At 42.7% G+C, this 22,678-nt stretch overlaps 1 protein-coding gene across 1 annotated transcript in view; it reads left to right on the top strand.

Moving 5' to 3' along the window:
- Nucleotides 1-9,133, top strand: part of cetn3 (centrin 3) — a 10,437-nt gene extending 1,304 nt beyond the window's left edge. Inside the window, exons 3-5 of the mRNA XM_028601870.1 lie at nt 3,072-3,186; nt 7,158-7,349; nt 8,705-9,133. Coding sequence (XP_028457671.1) covers nt 3,072-3,186; nt 7,158-7,349; nt 8,705-8,748 — 351 coding nt within the window. The 3' untranslated portion in view covers nt 8,749-9,133. The remainder of the gene's footprint in view (nt 1-3,071; nt 3,187-7,157; nt 7,350-8,704) is intronic.
- Nucleotides 9,134-22,678: the final 13,545 nt, after the last annotated feature.

Raw genomic sequence — 22,678 nt, 5'->3', positions numbered from 1 at the left:
TTTTCAGTGAGCTATTTTAGTCCAATACGAGATCGTATTCTGAACGAGACGCCATGACAGTCTGGCTTTGAATTTCCGGAGAAAACAAACCCATGTGACGCGGTCGTCCAATCAGCTGCCGGTTTTCATTTCTTGGGCAACAATACAGATTAGCGCCGCCTGCTGCAATGGAGACGTATGGTGGGTTCTTTTTGTCTTGTAATCGTCACGTCAGTGTCGGAAAACAAATAACCTGCGGGGTTGTTGCGTTCTTTTTGTCACACAAATACTACGACTCTAGCCAATTTCAGCTGCACAAGCTACTAAATAACTAATCAGGCGATATTTAACTCCTAATAAGACTGTAGAGACATGCCTATAGGTAGCAGTATACAGCGCTATGTTTAACTCCTAATAAGACTGTAGAGACATGTCTATAGGTAGCAGTATACAGCACTATGTTTAACTCCTAATAAGACTGTAGAGACATGTCTATAGGTAGCAGTATACAGAACTATGTTTAACTCCTAATAAGACTGTAGAGACATGTCTATAGGTAGCAGTATACAGCACTATGTTTAACTCCTAATAAGACTGTAGAGACATGTCTATAGGTAGTAGTATACAGCACTATGTTTAACTCCTAATAAGACTGTAGAGACATGTCTATAGGTAGCAGTATACAGCACTATGTTTAACTCCTAATAAGACTGTAGAGACATGTCTATAGGTAGCAGTATACAGCACTATGTTTAACTCCTAATAAGACTGTAGAGACATGTCTATAGGTAGCAGTATACAGCACTATGTTTAACTCCTAATAAGACTGTAGAGACATGTCTATAGGTAGCAGTATACAGCACTATGTTTAACTCCTAATAAGACTGTAGAGACATGTCTATAGGTAGCAGTATACAGCACTATGTTTAACTCCTAATAAGACTGTAGAGACATGTCTATAGGTAGCAGTATACAGCACTATGTGTACCACTTCTTCATTTGGTTACAACAAAGACAAAAGTGCTTAAAATTGTAGAAAAAACCACAATGTTTACTACGTGTGATGCACGACGTAGCCATCTTTGAAAGTGAACTCGGGGTCCTCTGAGTTCAGACGACTTGACGAGTCGTATATATACAGTACGACCTCGGGGGGGGGCGTTCTTTTTGCAACTTCCGGTTCGTAACTCCGGAAAACAACTCGTAAATCGACTTCGGTGGACAAAAAGAACGCACCAGTATTGCGTTTCTCAAGTCGGTGTCGCCTCAGGGTGTCCCGGGGCAGTTTTTCTGGACCTTGGGGACCCGACTGATCATCTCGACCGGCTTTTTCTGTCTCGGCCTTAAAGCTGTTTTTGTATGGCAGCCGTGGCACAGAGTTAAGCGGCGCTCTAAAGCGTGGCTTTATTTTACGTTTTAAAAGGCCAGTAAAACTGTAAATCACCCATTAAATCACATTTTTATTGAAATTTATCAAAAACAATTCTGGTACATGATATAAAACCCTCTCCTCCAGATAAATGAGTGACAAGCTTTATAATTATACATTACACCTTTTGACAGATAAAATAATTAATTGAAGGGGAACGCACAACTTCTTCTGGAAGCTCGTTCCTTGAATTTAACGCACCGAGATCGTGACGCGATCTGGGGAAGCGCATGTAAACAAAATGGATACTGTGTCACGGCAACTTGCTGTAGATAAGTCACACCTTTTTCCTACTTTTGGCTGGTCCTGCGACTTATAGTCAGGTGCGATTTGTATATCAAAATATATATAATTTAACATGTTTTTAAATGTTAATTCATACTGAAAACAGCCGCGAGAGGGCGCTCTAGGCTTGTGACAACTATATGCTCCTCCTAAAGACAACTGAGAAAGAAAAGAGATAAACTGCAGGTAGTAAAATATGCAGCCCCGAAAACGGTAATCGAGCAGCAGAAAGAAAGTTTGAAATGAGGGAGAAACTTGTGAGGGAGACTGGTGAAAAGGTGACTCTTACTGCAATGAAGAAATCAAAGAAAGCTAATCGGCTAATCGTGGGCTGAAAGCTAGATGGCCAGAGCTGGGAACGAGTCCACAGGTGGGGGCTTGAACAACGGGACGGGAGGGGCTGGTCAACGGTACGTCTCCACGCCCTGCTAGTTGTTCTGTGTGACTTATAACCCGGAGCGAATTATAGTCCGAAAAATACGGTATGTGCAATGCATCTTTTATTAGACCTGAATGTAGCAGATGATCATTGACCTAGATATCTAATGTTTACATTTGTTAGCTAGTGCGCTAGCAACTTTGTACACTCCCCCGGTAGGTCCAGATCTGAAGCGATCTCTCCACAGCTCATCTCTTTATCATTCCCATTATGATATTCTTTAGATGATACATTAAACAGGCTCTCGTGCTGTCGCCACATCTCCACCATCCTTTCTTCCAACTCAGTCGTCCACCAGGACTCGTACTACAGCTGCTTTCGCTGACATTTTCAAAAGTTTCCGTCACTTCTGTCTCCTTGCAGACCTGTCTCTCATTGGCTATTGTGGAAGTACTGACGTAATCATAGTCGTTTCACGCCCGATTACAATCCTAGATATCAAACATGTTTGATATTATCGGGGCGGCCCCGATGTGTCTGCGAGCAGATCGGGAGGTGCAAGATTTGATCTGTGAACGCCTCACATTACCAGATAATCTGCGCCGAACATCGGAACCGATCGAGGTCCTCCACAAGATTTTTTCTCAGATTCTCGGGAGGGGTAAATCGGGCATAAATCGGCCTAAAACTCCTGTAATGTGAGCCAGGCATTAGGCACACCTGTGCAATAATCCTGCTGTCCAATCAGCATCTTGATATGCCACACCTGTGCGGTGGCTGGATTATCTCGGCAAAGGAGAAGTGCTCACTGACACAGATTTAGACACATTTGTCATCAATATTTGAGAGAAATAAGCTTTTTGTGTACATAGAAAAAGTCTTAGATCTGTGAGTTCAGCTCTTGAAAAATGGGGGCAAAAACACAAGTGTTTATAATTTTGTTCAGTGTATATGTGTAAATAATAAACCGTACATCCCGATCAAAAAAAACCCCAACAGGTGGCGATGCGTGCACTCGGATTTGAAGTGAAGAAAGTGGATGTTTTGAAGATTCTTAAAGACTACGACCGAGAGGGAAACGGCAAAATAACATTTGACGATTTCAATGAAGTTGGTAAGTTTTCCTTCAATGTAAAGTTCTGTGCAGAGAGAGATTGAAGGAGAATTTGTTATCAATTGTTGTAGCAACATAATGCTGTTAACCTAATACTTAACTTTTTATTTCTTGCACCGTAGCTGTGTTACTTTATACGCTTATCGACTAGCTTTTTCATTACTCTTATTTGTACCTTGAATTTGACTGTGAGAAACTTAACGATTTCCCTGAGGGGATCAATGAAGTGTTCTCATGCTGCTGATTTCAGGGTTTCGACGGGGTCTTAGAAAGTCTCATGTCTAGAATTTAAAAAAAAAATCTAAATTTCAGGTCTTAAAGGTGTACTATGAGTTCCTACATGGTCACTTCTGTTGATATTCCAAGTAAATACGCAACAAGACAGAGCAAGCTCGCCCCCCCCCCGTGTTTTCGTAACTGTCACCCCACAGTCACACTAGCTACAAGAGACAGAGACAAAGCGACAGGCTACCATTCATTTTCAAGGGGAGTGGCCGTTTGGCCACGACGAGCCATGTGACAAAGCGACAGCCAATCGGAGTGAAGGAGCAGCGTGACGTAGGTCAGTGGCTCGAGTCGAATAAAATAATTCAAGATGGCAGAAAACGCTTCGGGAGATCGTATTTATGTACATACAGTACAGGCCAAAAGTTTGGACACACCTTCTCATTCAATGTGTTTCCTTTTTATTTCCATGACTATTTACATCGTAGATTCTCACTGAAGGCATCAAAACTATGAATGAACACATATGGAATTATGTACTTAACAAAAAAGTGTGAAATAACTGAAAACATGTCTTATATTTTAGATTCTTCAAAGTAGCCACCCTTTGCTTTTTTATTAATAAAGGAAATAATTCCACTAATTAACCCTGACAAGGCACACCTGTGAAGGTAAAACCATTTCAGGTGACTACCTCATGAAGCTCATTGAGAGAACACCAAGGGTTTGCAGAGTTATCAAAAAAAGCAAAGGGTGGCTACTTTGAAGAATCTAAAATATAAGACATGTTTTCAGTTATTTCACACTTTTTTGTTAAGTACATAATTCCATATGTGTTCATTCATAGTTTTGATGCCTTCAGTGAGAATCTACGATGTAAATAGTCATGAAAATAAAGAATGAATGAGAAGGTGTGTCCAAAAGTTTGGCCTGTACTGTATCTGATATGTTTGGCATTTTATATCATGTATTTTGTTACTTTTATCGAGAAATAAATACTTTTAAATCCAAAAAAAACATCGTTCTTGTGACTTAACAATACGAACTTTTAAGACGTGCTTGAAGGTTGCCTATAGGCACGCACCAGGAGCGCCCACAAGCGAGTGCATGCCGCTCTCTTTTGTAGCTAAGGTGACTGTGGGGTCAGGCCGGTTACACACTGCCTGCGTGGGCGTGGCGTTTCTGCAGCGTGGATTTTTCTACGTCTTTACACACCAGAAAGGTGTCTGACGCGCTGCTGCTGCTGCTAGCCTGGTCTGGACACATGGATGTTTCCCTTTGATAAAATGAAATACCATGTTCAACATAAATATATTCTGATCTGATTACAGCAAAGACAACGTCGGCAGTATTGACGGCAAAATAGGCTCCAGAATATTTGGTTCTGGATTGACAGGTGACCTATTAGAAAATCAATTTTTTTTTTTTTTTTTTTTTTTTTTTGCAATTATATATCTGCATTTATATCAAAACCTAGAGACTTTCAAACATCAAAATGTCAGTAATTAATATGTATTTGTGTCTCAACAATATATAAACATCTTCTCCTATTCTATTTTGCCTGGAAATGCTTCCAACACGCTTGCGTGTCGCGTGAAAAATAGGCGTCGGTTCTATTTCTAGCATGCTGAAGACCGAACGTCGATACTTTTATGGCACCGAAAAAAATTCTCCAATCCTATGAGTATCGGAAAAAATTATACATTTTTCGGTGCAAAATTTCGGTTCCAAAAGCGTCTGAACGCGTAAGCGCAAGCTTATCTGCCCTCTCTGCATACTGACCGAGAGCAGAGCTCCGACACACACACACACACACACACACACACACACACACACACACACACACACACACACACCGGAGAGTTGCGGACTGAGTAAACTTCGTCGGCTCTGCAGTTTTGTTGAAGTCACAGTGAGTCACAGCAATGCCGATGAAGTGGTTTCAAGTGTGGTTTCAGTTTTTCAAAACTTCGCTCAGACAGCGTTTGCTGCGATACGATATTAATGGATAAATAGACAAGCAGGCACAACGGTGGTTTCTCTGCCCTGATGACTGACTGACAGGCTTAGCTTGTAAGGCTAGGCAACTTTTATAAATGTTACTCTGAGTGAGCAGTTTTATCAGAATTTTTTTAATTTTGATAACCGATGTGATTCACAATTAAGGTGGAAAATAGGAATCTGTATCGAAAACTGAGGTATCGAAATTGGCATTGGATCGAAAGATTCTGAACGATACCCAGCCCTACTCACGCCACGCAGCTGGTGTGTAACTAACTGACTAACTGTCGCTAACCCACAACCCCTCCCCCAACCATCTTGTCGCTGATTGGCTGGAATGTGGTTTGTTGTATTTTGGTGCATAGCCTGTGCCCCTATAGTGTTTGTTTGGCGTTTGTGTCCCCTGTGTTGTCTCCCGAGACCGGGCTGTTCCACGGTGTGTTCAGGGGGCCAGGCAGCTAGCGGATCAAGGACAGATGACTACCACTTGAGACAAAAATGAAATCGTGCTGAAACCATGCAGGAGCTCATAATGCACCTTTTTTAAAGCTATAGTGCGAGCCACTACTGGTGCTTTCACAAAATATTTACACAAGGATTTTTGATAAATAATCATCAGTAATGTGGATATAATGACTAAAGTGGGTAAAGGTGAATAATAGGACAGCTAGAACAGTCTAGTTCAGAAAGTACATCACTTTACTGTAATGCAGCCTTTAAAACCAGGAAAAGACACCACTTGTCATGTTACGATATCCAAAATCTAAGACGATATCTGGTCTCATATCACGATATCGATATAATAACAATACATTGCCCAGCTCTAGTTCTAGGTCTTAAACCATTTCAAACCGGTCTTCATTTTCTATGCAACGCTACTTCTAATGCTCGTTGGAATGCTTTTTTTTTTTTTTTTTATCCGTGGTGGTGTAGTTCTTTCTTTTGATAGTCCAAATATAATTCACTGTATATGTTTAAACAGTATATGTACAATTTGAATACATTTATTTACTTTGAAAGCTCTTCTGTGACTCTAAATATCGTTGTACTTTAATGTTGTGATCATAGGTCTTAAAGGTCCCATGGCATGAAAATGTCACTTTATGAGGTTTTTTAACATTAATATGAGTTCCCCCAGCCTGCCTATGGTCCCCCAGTGGCTAGAAATGATGATAGGTGTAAACCGAGCCCTGGGTATCCTGCTCTGCCTTTGAGAAAATGAAAGATCAGATGGACCAATCAGGAATCTTCTCCTTATGAGGTCATAAGGAGCAAGGTTACCTCCCCTTTCTCTGCTTTGCCCACCCCATGTAAGGCCTATATAAAAGAGACTTCAGATACAGTATTAGGGGACCACTAAGGTCTATATAAAAGAGGCTTCAGATACAGTATTAGGGGACCACTAAGGTCTATATAAAAGAGACGTCAGATACAGTATTAGGGGACCACTAAGGTCTATATAAAAGAGACTTCAGATACAGTATTAGGGGACCACTAAGGTCTATATAAAAGAGACTTCAGATACAGTATTAGGGGACCACTAAGGTCTATATAAAAGAGACTTCAGATACAGTATTAGGGGACCACTAAGATCTATATAAAAGGATCCAAAGAGAACCATGTCATGGGACCTAAATAATAATAAATTTAATTAATAAATGTCTTAAAAGGGTCTTAAAAAGTTGTTAAAACCTGCAGGAACCCCGCATTTAGTAAAGCCTTAATGTGTTGTCGTCTCTCCGCAGTGACTGATCGCATCCTGGAGCGAGACCCAAAGGAGGAGATCATGAAGGCCTTCAAGCTGTTTGACGACGACGAGTCGGGAAAGATCAGCCTGAGGAACCTGAGACGAGTCGCCCGAGAGCTCGGGGAGAACGTCAGCGACGAGGAGCTGCGCAGCATGATCGACGAGTTTGACACAGACGGAGACGGTGAAAGTAAGTCAATCAACAAGAGATGTTCGGATACCGATACCAGCATCGGTATCGGCTCCGATACCGCCTAAAACACTGTTATCGGTATCGGGAAGTACTGGAGTTTATGCACCGATCCGATACCACGTAATAAAGCCCTAAAGAAAATCTACGTTAAAGTAGTTTATTTATGTTCTTTTTCCGTTATAACTGACCAGTCAAACTGGAGAATAACAGAAAGTTCTGGGGCATTCATTGTTTGTGTTTGTTCATGTTTCACAAAGAGTTTAACCTGAACCAGACCGACAACAGAGATAGAAATCATATCACATCCATACAGGGATAGTAGTATACAGCTGTTATACATCATATCACATCCATACAGAGATAGTAGTATACAGCTGTTATACATCATATCACATCCATACAGGGATAGTAGTATACAGCTGTTATACATCATATCACATCCATACAGAGATAGTAGTATACAGCTGTTATACATCATATCACATCCATACAGAGATAGTAGTATACAGCTGTTATACATCATATCACATCTATACAGAGATAGTAGTATACAGCTGTTATACATCATATCACATCCATACAGAGATAGTAGTATACAGCTGTTATACATATCACATCCATACAGAGATAGTAGTATACAGCTGTTATACATCATATCACATCCATACAGAGATAGTAGTATACAGCTGTTATACATCATATCACATCCATACAGAGATAGTAGTATACAGCTGTTATACATCATATCACATCCATACAGAGATAGTAGTATACAGCTGTTATACATCATATCACATCTATACAGGGATAGTAGTATACAGCTGTTAAATCATAATAAAATATATGACACTCTGGTATCTGATCGGTACTCGGTATTGGCCGATACGCTAGTTCAGGAATCGGTATCGGGAAGCAAAAAATGGTATCGTACCATCTCTACAATCAATAGGGATGCACTGAATCCAGGATTCGGCCAAATATTGGGCTTTTTGACGGGGTTCGGGGCGCAATTTTTTTCAAATATGCCGCACTTTCGCCGCATAAATTGCCGATTTCTGAGCAAATTATGCGGGGCTTGCATGATTTCATAATCCCCGCATTTTCGTTGCAAAAAAGTCCCATAATACTGTATATCTTAGCAGAATGTTGAAAAATGTTGAGTTTACTGCAATTTTTGCAAGTTCCCACAATTTCATTGCATAAATATCCCGCACATTTTTTTAAGAAAACGTGCCGCATAATCAAGGATTATTGCCCACAACAATCACAAAAAAACTCTCTCTCTTTTTCTGGAAGGACTGGCTAATGTGTGAACTTAACTTTTCTGACTGAACTGTTTTTTCCTCCTCCAGTAAATCAGGAGGACTTCCTCTCCATCATGACCGGAGAGTGTTGACGAGGAGTTTTTATCGAAACGAACGCTGAGGTCTTGTTGTGAGAAGCCGAGCTGACTGAACATCTGTCATGCAGGTGTGTCCACGAAGGTAAAACCCACGTGGCGGATTCCTCTCGAGGGCTCTGGCGTCGGGACTGGGAATCACTCATTGGCCTTTTTTCGTTTTTTAACACTCGACTCGACACACGCAAAAGGATCAGACTTTCTGCCGCTCAGCTCTGCTCGAGTCAGCCCGTCCTCAAGATGTCACTTGTTGTCAAAAGCTGTTGAAATCATGCCGCTCTTTAATTCACATTTACCCTAACCCAAGTGTTGTGAAGTTTTAGATGATTGTGTCTTAATAAAAAATACAAAAAAACGTGGAGAAAACCCTTCCTCAGAAGAATTCAGCCTTGGATGAATTTTATGTTGATTTTATATTCAAGATCTAATCGCTTTAGTTTTCGTTTTCTGTCACATCCAAATAACTGCTGGGGGGAAGGGGGGGAGGAAAGGTATAAAATAGTAAAGTATATAAGTGAGTCGATTCGTACTGTAGAGCAGTGGTTCTCAAATGGGGGTATGCGGACCCCTAAGGGGGTCATAAGATGTCCTGCTTAATTCCTAAGATTATTACTTAAAGGGATACGCCACCGTTTGTTGAAATAGTTCTTATCCCGGTCTACCCTGGCTGTAGATAGGTGGGGTCTCCCCTAGCTGTAGATAGGTGGGGTCTCCCCTAGCTGTAGATAGGTGGGGTCTCCTCTAGCTGTAGATAGGTGGGGTCTCCCCTAGCTGTAGATAGGTGGGGTCTCCCCTAGCTGTAGATAGGTGGGGTCTCCTCTAGCTGTAGATAGGTGGGGTCTCCCCTAGCTGTAGATAGGTGGGGTCTCCCCTAGCTGTAGATAGGTGGGGTCTCCCCTAGCTGTAGATAGGTGGGGTCTCCCCTAGCTGTAGATAGGTGGGGTCTCCCCTAGCTGTAGATAGGTGGGCCAACGCATTATTTGTCTCAGTGCAAGTAATCAGGTTGGTTGTTTTTTTTGTCTTTTGTTGGCTCACTTTTACTCACAACATGCTAACCGGCAACATAGGATTCCATTCACTACGCTAAGCTAACTAGCGGCGGCGCTGCCGGTGTTGCACCGGACTAAAACGATGCATGCACAAAAAATGCGTTGGCCCACCTATCTACAGCTAGAGGAGACCCCACCTATCTACAGCAGCCAGAGGAGACCCCACCTATCTACAGCTAGGGGAGACCCCACCTATCTACATAGGGGGAGACCCCACCTATCTACAGCTAGAGGAGACCCCACCTATCTACAGCTAGGGGAGACCCCACCTATCTACAGCTAGAGAAGACCCCACCTATCTACAGCTAGGGGAGACCCCACCTATCTACAGCTAGGGGAGACCCCACCTATCTACAGCTAGGGGAGACCCCACCTATCTACAGCTAGAGGAGGCCCCACCTACCTACAGCTAGAGGAGACCCCACCTATCTACAGCTAGAGGAGACCCCACCTATCTACAGCTAGTGGGAGACCCCACCTATCTACAGCTAGGGGAGACCCCACCTATCTACAACCCCTGTCGGTCACTGCTCATGCACATGCATTCATTCTCCCTTGTGGGAGGAGGAACTGAGATAAATCCTTTGCAATCCTACCTACAGCACCTTTTAATAATTTAATACCAAATTAATTAAGTGATGGATTCTTAACATGTGAAATGTAGCATTTAAATGTTTTTTTCTGTTACGAGGTTGTTGTTTAGTAAATCTGTCGCTGCCAACGCTGTATTGTACCACTTTTTATAGACCTTTTTTTTATTTTTTTATTTATTTATTTTTTCTCGCTGGTCAGGGGATACTTGGCTTCAGAAAGGGTACAACATTGGAAACAAGTTTGAGAACCACTGCTGTAGAAGAGCATTTTTGACTACTTGTACTTGCAGTTTACAGAGCGTGAATGTTTAAATGTGCTATTAATTTTGTATGAAATAAATCGGTTTGCCAGCAAATCTTTTTTTTAACCCTTTTATTTATGAGTTTTAGTTTACGTCTATACACGCTAAGCCTAACGCTTTTAAGCCACTGAGGGGCTGCTATACGGACTTAAAGGGTAACTACCGTTTTTTTCAACCTGGACCCTATTTTCCTGTGTTTATGTGTCTAAGTGACTGATGGGAACAACAATCTTTGACATCGGTCCAGTATTAAGCGAGGTTGCTGCAGTCGGCAGCGGAGAAACAAGCTACAATGTAAGATAATAGGACAATTGTGCAGCTCGTATTTACCTTCACAAAAGTGCTTCTTTCGTTGCTGACAGACTCATTAATATTCTAAGTGTCTGACAACATCATGGAAAGGATTTCTAAGGAGGTTGACCTTTCTGTTAAAGAGTAAGATCCTTTTTTTAAACATAAAAACATCCGTGAAATTGTGTTCGCTAAACCCACCAGACTCCATGTAAATAATCAGTAATTTTAGCATCGTAAAAATACACTTCATTCAAAGTCGACAGAAACAAAATAAAACTATGAAAAGCAATTGTGGGTCGTCTTTCCACTTTTCCAACCATCACAACTCTAGTTTTGGTTGAAAAAAACACATAGTTTACTGATTTACATGTGAAGGTATGTTGGCTCTATACACGCTAAAAGTCCTGTTTATTTAAATGGAGTCTGGTGGGTTTAGCGCTAGCTACCTCAGAGCTGTTTCTGGTTGAACAGGAAAGGTCTCAAAGAGGTTTTAAAGGTCTATCTCTGTAGGGATCCTTTCCATAATGTTGTCAGACTGTGTGTCTGTGTGTGTGTGTGTGTGTGTGTGTGTGTGTGTGTGTGTGTGTGTGTGTGTGTGTGTGTGTGTGTGTGTCTGTTTGTGTGTGTGTGTGTGTGTGTGTCTGTTTGTGTGTGTGTGTGTGTGTGTGTGTGTGTGTGTGTGTGTCTGTCTGTTTCTGTGTTTGTCTCTGTGTGTGTGTGTGTGTGTGTCTGTTGTGTGTGTGTGTGTGTGTGTGTGTGTGTGTGTGTGTGTGTGTCTGTTTCTGTGTGTGTCTCTGTGTGTGTGTGTGTGTGTGTGTCTGTCTGTTTCTGTGTGTGTGTGTGTGTCTGTCTCTGTGTGTGTGTGTGTGTGTGTGTGTGTGTGTGTGTGCGTGTGCAGTTGCTGAATCTGTCTTCATTTCAGATCAACAAAGGTCAGTTTAAAAGATTTAGACTCTAGTCACCTCATCCTGCTCCTCCATTTCCTGGTGAGTCCCGACTGCCCCCCGCCTCCCCCTCTCCGACCGAACATGTCAGGTCGGCCAAAATGAACGCCGATAGCCCCCCCCAGACTGACGACGGCACGGGACACACCGAACAGACTCGAGTCACCGACCTCGCCAGACTGTCAGACGGCCGATAATCGGCCCCGTGTGTGTCAGCACCTTAAGACAAGCAGGCACAACGGTGGTTTCTCTGCCCTGATGACTGACTGACAGGCTGAGCTTGTAAGGCAAGGCAACTTTTAATAATGTTAACTCTGAGTGAGCAGTTTTACCAGATACATTTTTTTTTTACATTTTTGATAACCGCTTTGATTCACAATTAAGGTGGAAAATAAAAGCTTTGTGTTTAATGTACACTACAGCCCAAAAGTTTGGACACACCTTCCCATTCAATGTGTTTCTTTATTTTCATGACTATTTACATTGTAGATTCTCACTGAAGGCATCAAAACTATGAATGAACACATGTGGAATTATGTACTTAACAAAAAAGTGTGAAATAACTGAAAACATGTCTTATATTTTAGATTCTTCAAAGTAGCCACCCTTTGCTTTTTTTGATAACTCTGCAAACCCTTGGTGTTCTCTCAATGAGCTTCATGAGGTAGTCACCTGAAATGGTTTTACCTTCACAGGTGTGCTTTGTCAGGGTTAATTAGTGGAATTATTTCCCTTATTAATAAAAAAGCAAAGGGTGGCTACTTTGAAGAATCTAAAATATAAGACATGTTTTCAGTTATTTCACACTTTTTTGTTAAGTACATAATTCCATATGTGTTCATTCATAGTTTTTATGCCTTCAGTGAGAATCTACAATGTAAATAGTCATGAAAATAAAAAGGAAACGCATTGAATGAGAAGGTGTGTCCAAACTTTTGGCCTGTACTGTATTTTTGTTGATGTTGAAATGGATTTTAACACGTACAGTATCGAAAAAAAAGTATCGTTTAGGAACCGGCATCGAAACTGAGGTATCGAAATTGGCGCCCGGGTTGAAAGATTTTGAACGATGCCCAGCCCTACCCGACAGAGACGCAGAAAACCCTTTTTTTAGGCGGGTCCTCCGGAGCACCCTGTTATTTGTCTACCCGCAGAGCTTCCAAGTATTGATTATAATGTATAATGTTTGTTTAATGAAAAAATCTGTCTTGGCTAACCCAGTTTGCTTTAGTAATAAGCTGAGCCAATCACACGATGACAGAGTAGCAACCTGAGCCAATCACACGATGACAGAGTAGCAACCTGAGCCAATCACACAATGACAGAGTAGCAACCTGAGCCAATCACACGATGACAGAGTAGCAACCTGAGCCAATCATACAATGACAGAGTAGCAACCTGAGCCAATCACACGATGACAGAGTAACAACCTGAGCCAATCACACGATGACAGAGTAGAGGACGTGTAATAAGAGGTTTGATGTTTCTCAGGGGGGAGAAATGAAAGTGATGCTGTAATAAGAGGCTAAGAAACACACACAACATACACACACAAACACGCATACACACACAGGCACACACACACAAAACAGACACACAGACAACAGGCACAGACACACGCAATACACACACAGACACACACGCAACACAGACACACACACACAGTTGCTACGCACGCACACATGCAACAGACACAAACACACACATACAACTCACACACACACATGACTCACACACACACATACGCTTACAGTGGTGGAAGATGTATTTGGATCCTTAACTTAAGTAAAAGTACTAATGACAGACACAGACACACACACACACACACACATGCATGCAACACACACACACACTGTTATTAATTTATGATCTGCTCTAGCTTTTCCAACATTTTAGACCCAGATATGGTGATAACAACGGTCCTAAATGATGTGAAAAAGAGACGGAAAACTACCATAAAAGAGACAACACATGACCACAGAGACCCAAAGACAACACAAATGTCCAAAAAGAGACCCAAAACTACCACAAAGAGACACAAAACTACCACAAAGAGACAGAAAGAGACCCAAAACTACCACAAAGAGACCCAAAACTACCACAAAGAGACACAAAGGATCAAAAAGAGACACAAAACTACCACAAAGAGACAGAAAGAGACCCAAAACTACCACAAAGAGACCCAAAACTACCACAAAGAGACACAAAGGATCAAAAAGAGACACAAAACTACCACAAAGAGACACAAAAATACCACAAATAGACGCCACATGACCACAGAGACCCAAAGACAATACAAATGACCAAAAAGAGACACAAAACTACCACAAAGAGACACAAAACTACCACAAAGAGACCCAACATGACCACAGAGACCCAAAGACAACACAAATGTCCAAAAAGAGACACAAAACTACCACAAAGAGACACAACATGACCACAGAGACCCAACGACAACACAAATGTCCAAAAAGAGACACAAAACTACCACAAAGAGACACAACATGACCACAGAGACCCAAAGACAACACAAATGTCCAAAAAGAGACACAAAACTACCACAAAGAGACACAACATGACCACAGAGACCCAACGACAACACAAATGACCACAAAGAGACACAAAACTACCACAAAGAGAAGTAAAGTCCCTCAAAAAGACACAACATGTACGGGGGAAATTGCTTTTTTTTTTTTAACGTAACATTACGTGCACGTAAGTCTGTTCCACCAGCTGAGGGGACCGGGGTGTGTTGTTAGGCTGAGGGGACCGGGGTGTGTTGTCAGGCTGAGGGGACCGGGGTGTGTTGTTAGGCTGAGGGGACCGGGGTGTGTTGTCAGGCTGAGGGGACCGGGGTGTGTTGTTAGGCTGAGGGGACCGGGGTGTGTTGTCAGGCTGAGGGGACCGGGGTGTGTGGTCAGGCTGAGGGGACCGGGGTGTGTTGTCAGGCTGAGGGGACCGGGGTGTGTTGTCAGGCTGAGGGGACCGGGGTGTGTGGTCAAGTTGAGGGGACCAGGGTGTGTTGTCAGCCTGAGGGGACCAGGGTGTGTTGTCAGGCTGAGGGGACCAGGGTGTGTTGTCAGGCTGAGGGGACCAGGGTGTGTGGTCAGGCTGAGGGGACCGGGGTGTGTGGTCAGGCTGAGGGGACCAGGGTGTGTTGTCAGGCTGAGGGGACCAGGGTGTGTTGTCAGGCTGAGGGGACCGGGGTGTGTGGTCAGGCTGAGGGGACGGGGTGTGTGGTCAGGCTGAGGGGACCGGGGTGTGTTGTCAGGCTGAGGGGACGGGGTGTGTTGTCAGGCTGAGGGGACCGGGTGTGTTGTCAGGTTGAGGGGACCAGGGTGTGTGGTCAGGCTGAGGGGACCGGGGTGTGTGGTCAGGCTGAGGGGACCGGGGTGTGTTGTCAGGCTGAGGGGACCGGGGTGTGTTGTCAGGCTGAGGGGACCGGGGTGTGTTGTCAGGTTGAGGGGACCAGGGTGTGTTGTCAGGCTGAGGGGACCAGGGGACCAGGGTGTGTTGTCAGGCTGAGGGGACCAGGGGACCAGGGTGTGTTGTCAGGCTGAGGGGACCAGGGGACCAGGGTGTGTTGTCAGGCTGAGGGGACCAGGGTGTGTTGTCAGGCTGAGGGGACCAGGGTGTGTTGTCAGGTTGAGGGGACCAGGGTGTGTTGTCAGGTTGAGGGGACCAGGGTGTGTTGTCAGCCTGAGGGGACCAGGGTGTGTTGTCAGCCTGAGGGGACCAGGGTGTGTTGTCAGGCTGAGGGGACCAGGGTGTGTTGTCAGGCTGAGGGGACCAGGGACCAGGGTGTGTTGTCAGGCTGAGGGGACCGGGGTGTGTGGTCAGGCTGAGGGGACCGGGGTGTGTTGTCAGGCTGAGGGGACCGGGGTGTGTTGTCAGGCTGAGGGGACCAGGGTGTGTTGTCAGGCTGAGGGGACCAGGGTGTGTTGTCAGGCTGAGGGGACCAGGGACCAGGGTGTGTTGTCAGGCTGAGGGGACCAGGGGACCAGGGTGTGTTGTCAGGCTGAGGGGACCAGGGACCAGGGTGTGTTGTCAGGCTCAGGGGACCAGGGTGTGTTGTCAGGCTGAGGGGACCAGGGTGTGTTGTCAGGCTGAGGGGACCAGGGACCAGGGTGTGTTGTCAGGCTGAGGGGACCAGGGACCAGGGTGTGTTGTCAGGCTGAGGGGACCAGGGACCAGGGTGTGTTGTCAGGCTGAGGGGACCAGGGACCAGGGTGTGTTGTCAGGCTGAGGGGACCAGGGACCAGGGTGTGTTGTCAGGCCTTGCGCTTGCTCTAACACATGCTCAGCTGTTGGTCCACAGCAACACACGCTCCCAAAATAACCTGGCCCAGTTCCTCCCTAGTTACAACCTCGCAGTCGCCCCCCTGTGGTTTCCACTCTACCGCTGTGTGTGTGTGTGTGTGTGTGTGTGTGTGTGTGTGTGTGTGTGTGTGTGTGTGTGTGTGTGTGTGTGTGTGTGTGTGTCTGTTGCAAATGTGCGTGTTGCGCGTGTGTGTTGCGTGTGTGTGTGTGTGTGTGTGTGTGTGTGTGTGTGTGTGTGTGTGTGTGTGTGACTGTATTGCATGTGTGTGTGTGTGTGTGTGTGTGTGTGTTGTGAATGTGTTGTGTGTGTGTGTGTGTCTGTCTGTGTCTGTCTGTTGCATGTGTGTGTGTGTGTGTGTGTGTGTGTGTGTGTGTGTGTGTTGCAAATGTGCGTGTTGCGCGTGTGTGTTGTGTGTGTGTGTGACTGTGTTGCATGTGTGTGTGTGAATGTGTCGTGTGTGTGTATGTGTTGTGTGTGTGTGTGTGTGTGTGTGTGTGTGTGTGTGTGGTTTCTGTCTCCGGTACAAACTCTTGTGAGATCTGGCAACACGGAGAAGACGGTAACACTTTACTTGAAGGTATCTACAGTACCGGCCAAAAGTTTGGACACACCTTCTCATTCAATGTGTTTCTTTATTTTCATGACTATTTACATTGTAGATTCTCACTGAAGGCATCAAAACTATGAATGAACACATATGGAATTATGTACTTAACAAAAAAGTGTGAAATAACTGAAAACATGTCTTATATTTTAGATTCTTCAAAGTAGCCACCCTTTGCTTTTTTTTTTTTTTTATTAATAAGGAAATAATTCCACTAATTAACCCTGACAAAGCACACCTGTGAAGGTAAAACCATTTCAGGTGACTACCTCATGAAGCTCATTGAGAGAACACCAAGGGTTTGCAGAGTTATCAAAAAAAGCAAAGGGTGGCTACTTTGAAGAATCTAAAATATAAGACATGTTTTCAGTTATTTCACACTTTTTTGTTAAGTACATAATTCCATATGTGTTCATTCATAGTTTTGATGCCTTCAGTGAGAATCTACAATGTAAATAGTCATGAAAATAAAAAGGAAACGCATTGAATGAGAAGGTGTGTCCAAACTTTTGGCCTGTACTGTACATTCCATGTTATTAAAAGATCAATGATCACATAGTTGATTCGCCTTCAGCCAAGTATTAAAGGACAAGAAAGAAAGAAAGAAAAGAAAGAAAGAAAGAAAGAAAAAAAGAAAGAAAGAGAACAAATATAAACACTCATTTGTTCCTCTGTCAATATCTCTGCTGAATCAACACAGGATAGCAAAGAAGTGATATTTTTACTTTTATCTATATATTTATGGCTATTTAAGACCACTCTTGCAGGGCAGGGCCCCCCTCTTATTAATTATCTATTTATGTTTTACTGATGCCTCTATGTTTTATAGCTCTTGTTTTTAGGTTGTTGTGGTTGTTGGAAGCTTGTATTGCAAGACAGATTTCCGTGTACACGGACAATAAAGTGCTATCTATAACGTTTAGGACACGTTCATGACAGTGTTGTGTCACTCTCACGTCGATACCTTCAAGTAATGTAACCGATGAGACTAGCGTCCGCTAACGTTCGTTAGCACCCTGACAAAACTACTCTCCGTGATGCTAAATGTGTCTTGTGGCAAAGCAACATATCAATACATTATTCAGATGAAGCCCCGCTGCTGCTCTGTGTCTGGTTGTTGTTGTTGTTGTTGTGTGTCTGGTTGTTGTTGTTCTGTGTCTGGTTGTTGTTGTGTGTCTGGTTGTTGTTGTTGTTGTTGTGTGTCTGGTTGTTGTTGTTGTTGTTGTGTCTCGTTGTTGTTGTTGTGTGTCTGGTTGTTGTTGTGTGTCTGGTTGTTGTTGTTGTTGTGTTTCTGGTTGTTGTTGTGTGTCTGGTTGTTGTTGTGTGTGGTTGTTGTTGTGTGTCTGGTTGTTGTTGTTGTGTGTCTGGTTGTTGTGTGACTGGTTGTTGTTGTTGTGTGTCTGGTTGTTGTTGTTGTGTGTCTGGTTGTTGTTGTTGTTGTGTGTCTGGTTATTGTTGTTGTGTGTCTGGTTGTTGTTGTTGTTGTTGTTGTGTGTCTGGTTGTTGTTGTTGTGTGTCTGGTTGTTGTTGTGTGTCTGGTTGTTGTTGTTGTGTGTCTGGTTGTTGTTGTGTGACTGGTTGTTGTTGTTGTGTGTCTGGTTGTTGTTGTGTGTCTGGTTGTTGTTGTTGTTGTTGTGTGTCTGGTTGTTGTTGTGTGTCTTGTTGTTGTTGTGTGTCTGGTTGTTGTTGTTGTGTGTCTGGTTGTTGTTGTTGTTGTTGTTGTTGTTGTGTGTCTGTTTGTTGTGTGTCTGGTTGTTGTTGTGTGTCTGGTTGTTGTTGTTGTGTGTCTGGTTGTTGTTGTTGTTGTTGTGATGAAGAAGAACTTTACAGAGAAGGTGATAGAAGGTGTGTCTGGTTGTTGTTGTGTGTATGGTTGTTGTTGTTGTGTTTCTGGTTGTTGTTGTTGTTGTTATGTGTCTGGTTGTTGTTGTGTGTCTGGTTGTTGTTGTTTTTGTTGTGTGTCTGGTTGTTGTTGTTGTGTGTCTGGTTGTTGTTGTTGTTGTGTGTCTGGTTGTTGTGGGTTTGGTTGTTGTTGTTGTTGTGTGTCTGGTTGTTGTTGTGTGTCTGGTTGTTGTTGTTGTTGTTGTGATGAAGAAGAACTTTACAGAGAAGGTGATACGGTAACCAAGGCTTGTGTTTGCCATGCTGGCGCCTCTGCAGCGTCTCCTTGGTAACCAGAGTCCCAGCTGTCAGTCATTAGGCGTAGTTATGCCGACCAGATCTGATGGTTCGCCTGTGTGTGTTGTATGTCTGTGTGTGTGTGTGTTGTATGTCTGTGTGTGTGTGTGTGTATGTTGTATGTCTGTGTGTGTGTTGTATGTGTGTGTGTGTGTGTGTGTGTGTGTGTGTGTGTGTGTGTGTTGTGTATGTGTGTGTTTTATGTGTGTTGTATGTCTGTGTGTGTTGTATTTCTGTGTGTGTTGTATGTATGTGTATGGATGTGTATATATTTTTTTTTTACTCTATGCTGCTATTTGGAGAGGATTTCTTTGTATCGCATACAATGACAATACAGATCTATCTATCTATCTATCTATCCCCCGCCAAGGTTTTAGGTTTTTGCGATGCTTTTGACTCTTTGTCACTTTTTTTCAATTTTTTTTTTTTTTTTCAAATTTCATGGTCAATAAACCTAATTTAAATGACATTATACCACTTTTTTTTTTTGTTAAAGAAAAGCAGACCTTATTTAATTAATTATTATGACTAACAGAACAGTTAAGATCAGAAGATGTTGAGTGGATCCCAGACTGCTTTAAGGAAGAGAAAGATGTCGTTGTGTTGAGTGGTTTAAGACAGTGTGTGTGTCAGCTGCAGAGTGACCCTGGGCTCCATCTGGGTGTCGTGACCTTTGACCCTTCCCGTAAAGAATGATCTCAGCGTGCACCGGTTGGCCACCGCGAGCCGAGCTGCGTGGTGAAATGATCGGCATGTTCAGCAGCTCGTCACCGTTTAAAAAAAATCTCATATAAACATTTTATACAGTACAGGCCAAAAGTTTGGACACACCTTCTCATTCAATGTGTTTCCTTTTTATTTTCATGACTATTTACATTGTAGATTCTCACTGAAGGCATCAAAACTATGAATGAACACATATGGAATTATGTACTTAACAAAAAAGTGTGAAATAACTGAAAACATGTCTTATATTTTAGATTCTTCAAAGTAGCCACCCTTTGCTTTTTTATTAATAAGGGAACAAATTCCACTAATGAACCCTGACAAAGCACACCTGTGAAGGTAAAACCATTTCAGGTGACTACCTCATGAAGCTCATTGAGAGAACACCAAGGGTTTGCAGAGTTATCAAACGATGCAGCCTGTGGGCGGAGCTTAAGAGTACACACTGATTGGCTGAGGAGCTTTTCACTCAAAAAACAATTCTGCCTTTTTCAAGATTATTGTCACTTTTTTTTTCCTGAGTTTGTCTTCCTTCTTTCTATTGTGTGTTTTTAGTTTTTACGTTTCTTTTTAAAGTTTTTGTTGCCTTTTTCCATCAGCATTTAAATGTTTTTCAGTTACATGGCTGTTGTTTGGTAAACACCTGAAAGTGTTGTGTTTTCTCCTTAACTTCTTCAGGACATGAACACCTGTTTCCTGGGTGAAAGTCTTGCGTTTTCTCCTTAACTTCTTCCAGGACATGAACACCTGTTTCCTGGGTGAAAGTCTTGTGTTTTCTCCTTAACTTCTTCAGGACATGAACACCTGTTTCCGGGTTGAAAGTCTTGTGTTTTCTCCTTTTCTCCTTAACTTCTTCCGGACATGAACACCTGTCTTGCTGACAGTAATACATATATGGAATACATACCAATTACAGTGCTTTACTGTGGTAGCTGTACATATAATGCTTCATGAGAACAGCCTGTTTATATACAATAACAGAAAGGGTAACCACTCGGTGGAGCGGACACAGACATGAGGAAGGAATGCCTCCAGACATGCTGTGGATCGTGAACTATGCGTGGCAGTTGGGTGAGGATGGATTAGTTTACACTCGCTCATGGCTTTCACAGTAACTCTATCTCTCCAGCAGCCCGGCTTCATCCAGCCCACACCGCACTCTATCACACACACCCAGTCAGCTGAAAGACGCCGAGGCCTGTGTGAGAAACTGCAGAAATCGGAGTCACACTGTCAGGATTTAGTGCAAGTTACTTGAGGAAGTATTACGATCCGATCAGTTTCTTCACTCCTCTGTGACAGTAAACTGAATATCTTTTGAGTTGTGGACAAAACGGGAAAACACTGATTGACATTTTTCACAATTTTCTGACATTTTGGAGACCAAACAACTGATCAATTCATCCAGAAGATAATCCACAGATGAATCGATAATGGATATAATATGTAGTTGCAGCGCCAGCTAACTCAGGACTTTAGTCAAAGTGTTTGCATGTTTCTTCAAGTTCGACCACTTTGAGCAGTGATAGAAAGTATTCAGGCCCTTTACTGCAATAATACCCCACAGTGAAAATAACTATAACGATGTGAGCATCCACACTGCTGGGTGTGATAATAACACATAATAATAATAATCGCAGCAGACGACTTGACATATGATGACAGGAATGTCTGTAGTAATATCCCACATTTGTGAATTCAGGGACATTTTATGAACCAAAAATGTCTTTTATGAACCATAAAACCACTTTTGCGACACGATTAATTTGCATAAAGATGGGCATCAGCCAGCTTTTTTACGCGCAATTATTTAAAACTCTTCTCTGATTAAAACAGAACTAGAGTCAATATTATCAAGCACACAGTGTTGTATAAAGAGCTAAATGTTGCTGCAGATGAGTTGGAAACCAAAACCCCATATCTTGTTCCTGTCATGACATTTCCATACTGGATGACAGACTTTTCAGACTCATTCGGTTTCTTCTCCAGGTCAGCAGCAGGCTAAAACACCAGTCCCTCCATAAAAACTTGATTATGCGATCGCATAATTCAACGCATAATCAGCCAAAGTCTGCATATTTATGCGAGGGTGAGCCGCATCTTTTCAAATGCGCCGCACTTTCGCCGCATAAATTGCAGATTTCCACGCAAAATATGCAGGGCTTGCATGATTTCATAATCCCCGCATTTTCGTTGCAAAAAAAGTCCCATAATATATCTCAGCAGAAAGTTGAAAAATGTTGCGTTTACTTCACACAAGAGCAGCAATTTTCGAAAAGCTGCAACAGCTTCACAAATCACCTTTTTTTTTCTCTTTTTCATCAAACTTCAGTTTTTTGCAAGTTCCCGCAATTTCATCACATCAAATTGCACAAATATCATATAGAGCATATTCCATCGCATTTTTTTAAGAAAACGTGCCGCATAATCAAGGATTTTTGCCCCCCAACAATCACATAAAAAACTTAGCATTTTTCTGGAAGGACTGTAACACAGAGAAGGGAACACATATGCTCAAGGAAACAGAGGGCATTTCAATACTATTTCTGGAAAGAATCATCCTACGTACACATTTCACATAAATACAGGGCTGTATTTTTTTTGTCACTAATACATACAATCTATTATTTTTACCATGGCTAAAGTCAAAGAGTAGATAACTTAACTTAAGGTGAGAAGGACACTTACATTAGAGTTTAGATTCTCTGCCCGGACGATATTTCCCGTTTTTTTTTTAAACGCAGCGGCGCGTTTAAAGTACAGATTTTAAAAAACACTTTTAAAAAGTACACAACAAAAACTACTCAATTACATTAACGCAAGTAATTGTAATTCGTTAGTTATGACCTCTGCTAATGCAGTAAAACGGTGCAATATTTGCGCCCAGATAGCTCAGTTGGTAGAGCGGGCGCACAT

This window comes from Perca flavescens, chromosome 16 (genome assembly GCF_004354835.1).
Source record: "Perca flavescens isolate YP-PL-M2 chromosome 16, PFLA_1.0, whole genome shotgun sequence".
NCBI lineage: Eukaryota > Metazoa > Chordata > Actinopteri > Perciformes > Percidae > Perca > Perca flavescens.
Note: the sequence above shows the minus strand (reverse complement) of the source record. Positions and strands in the feature narration are given on the sequence as shown.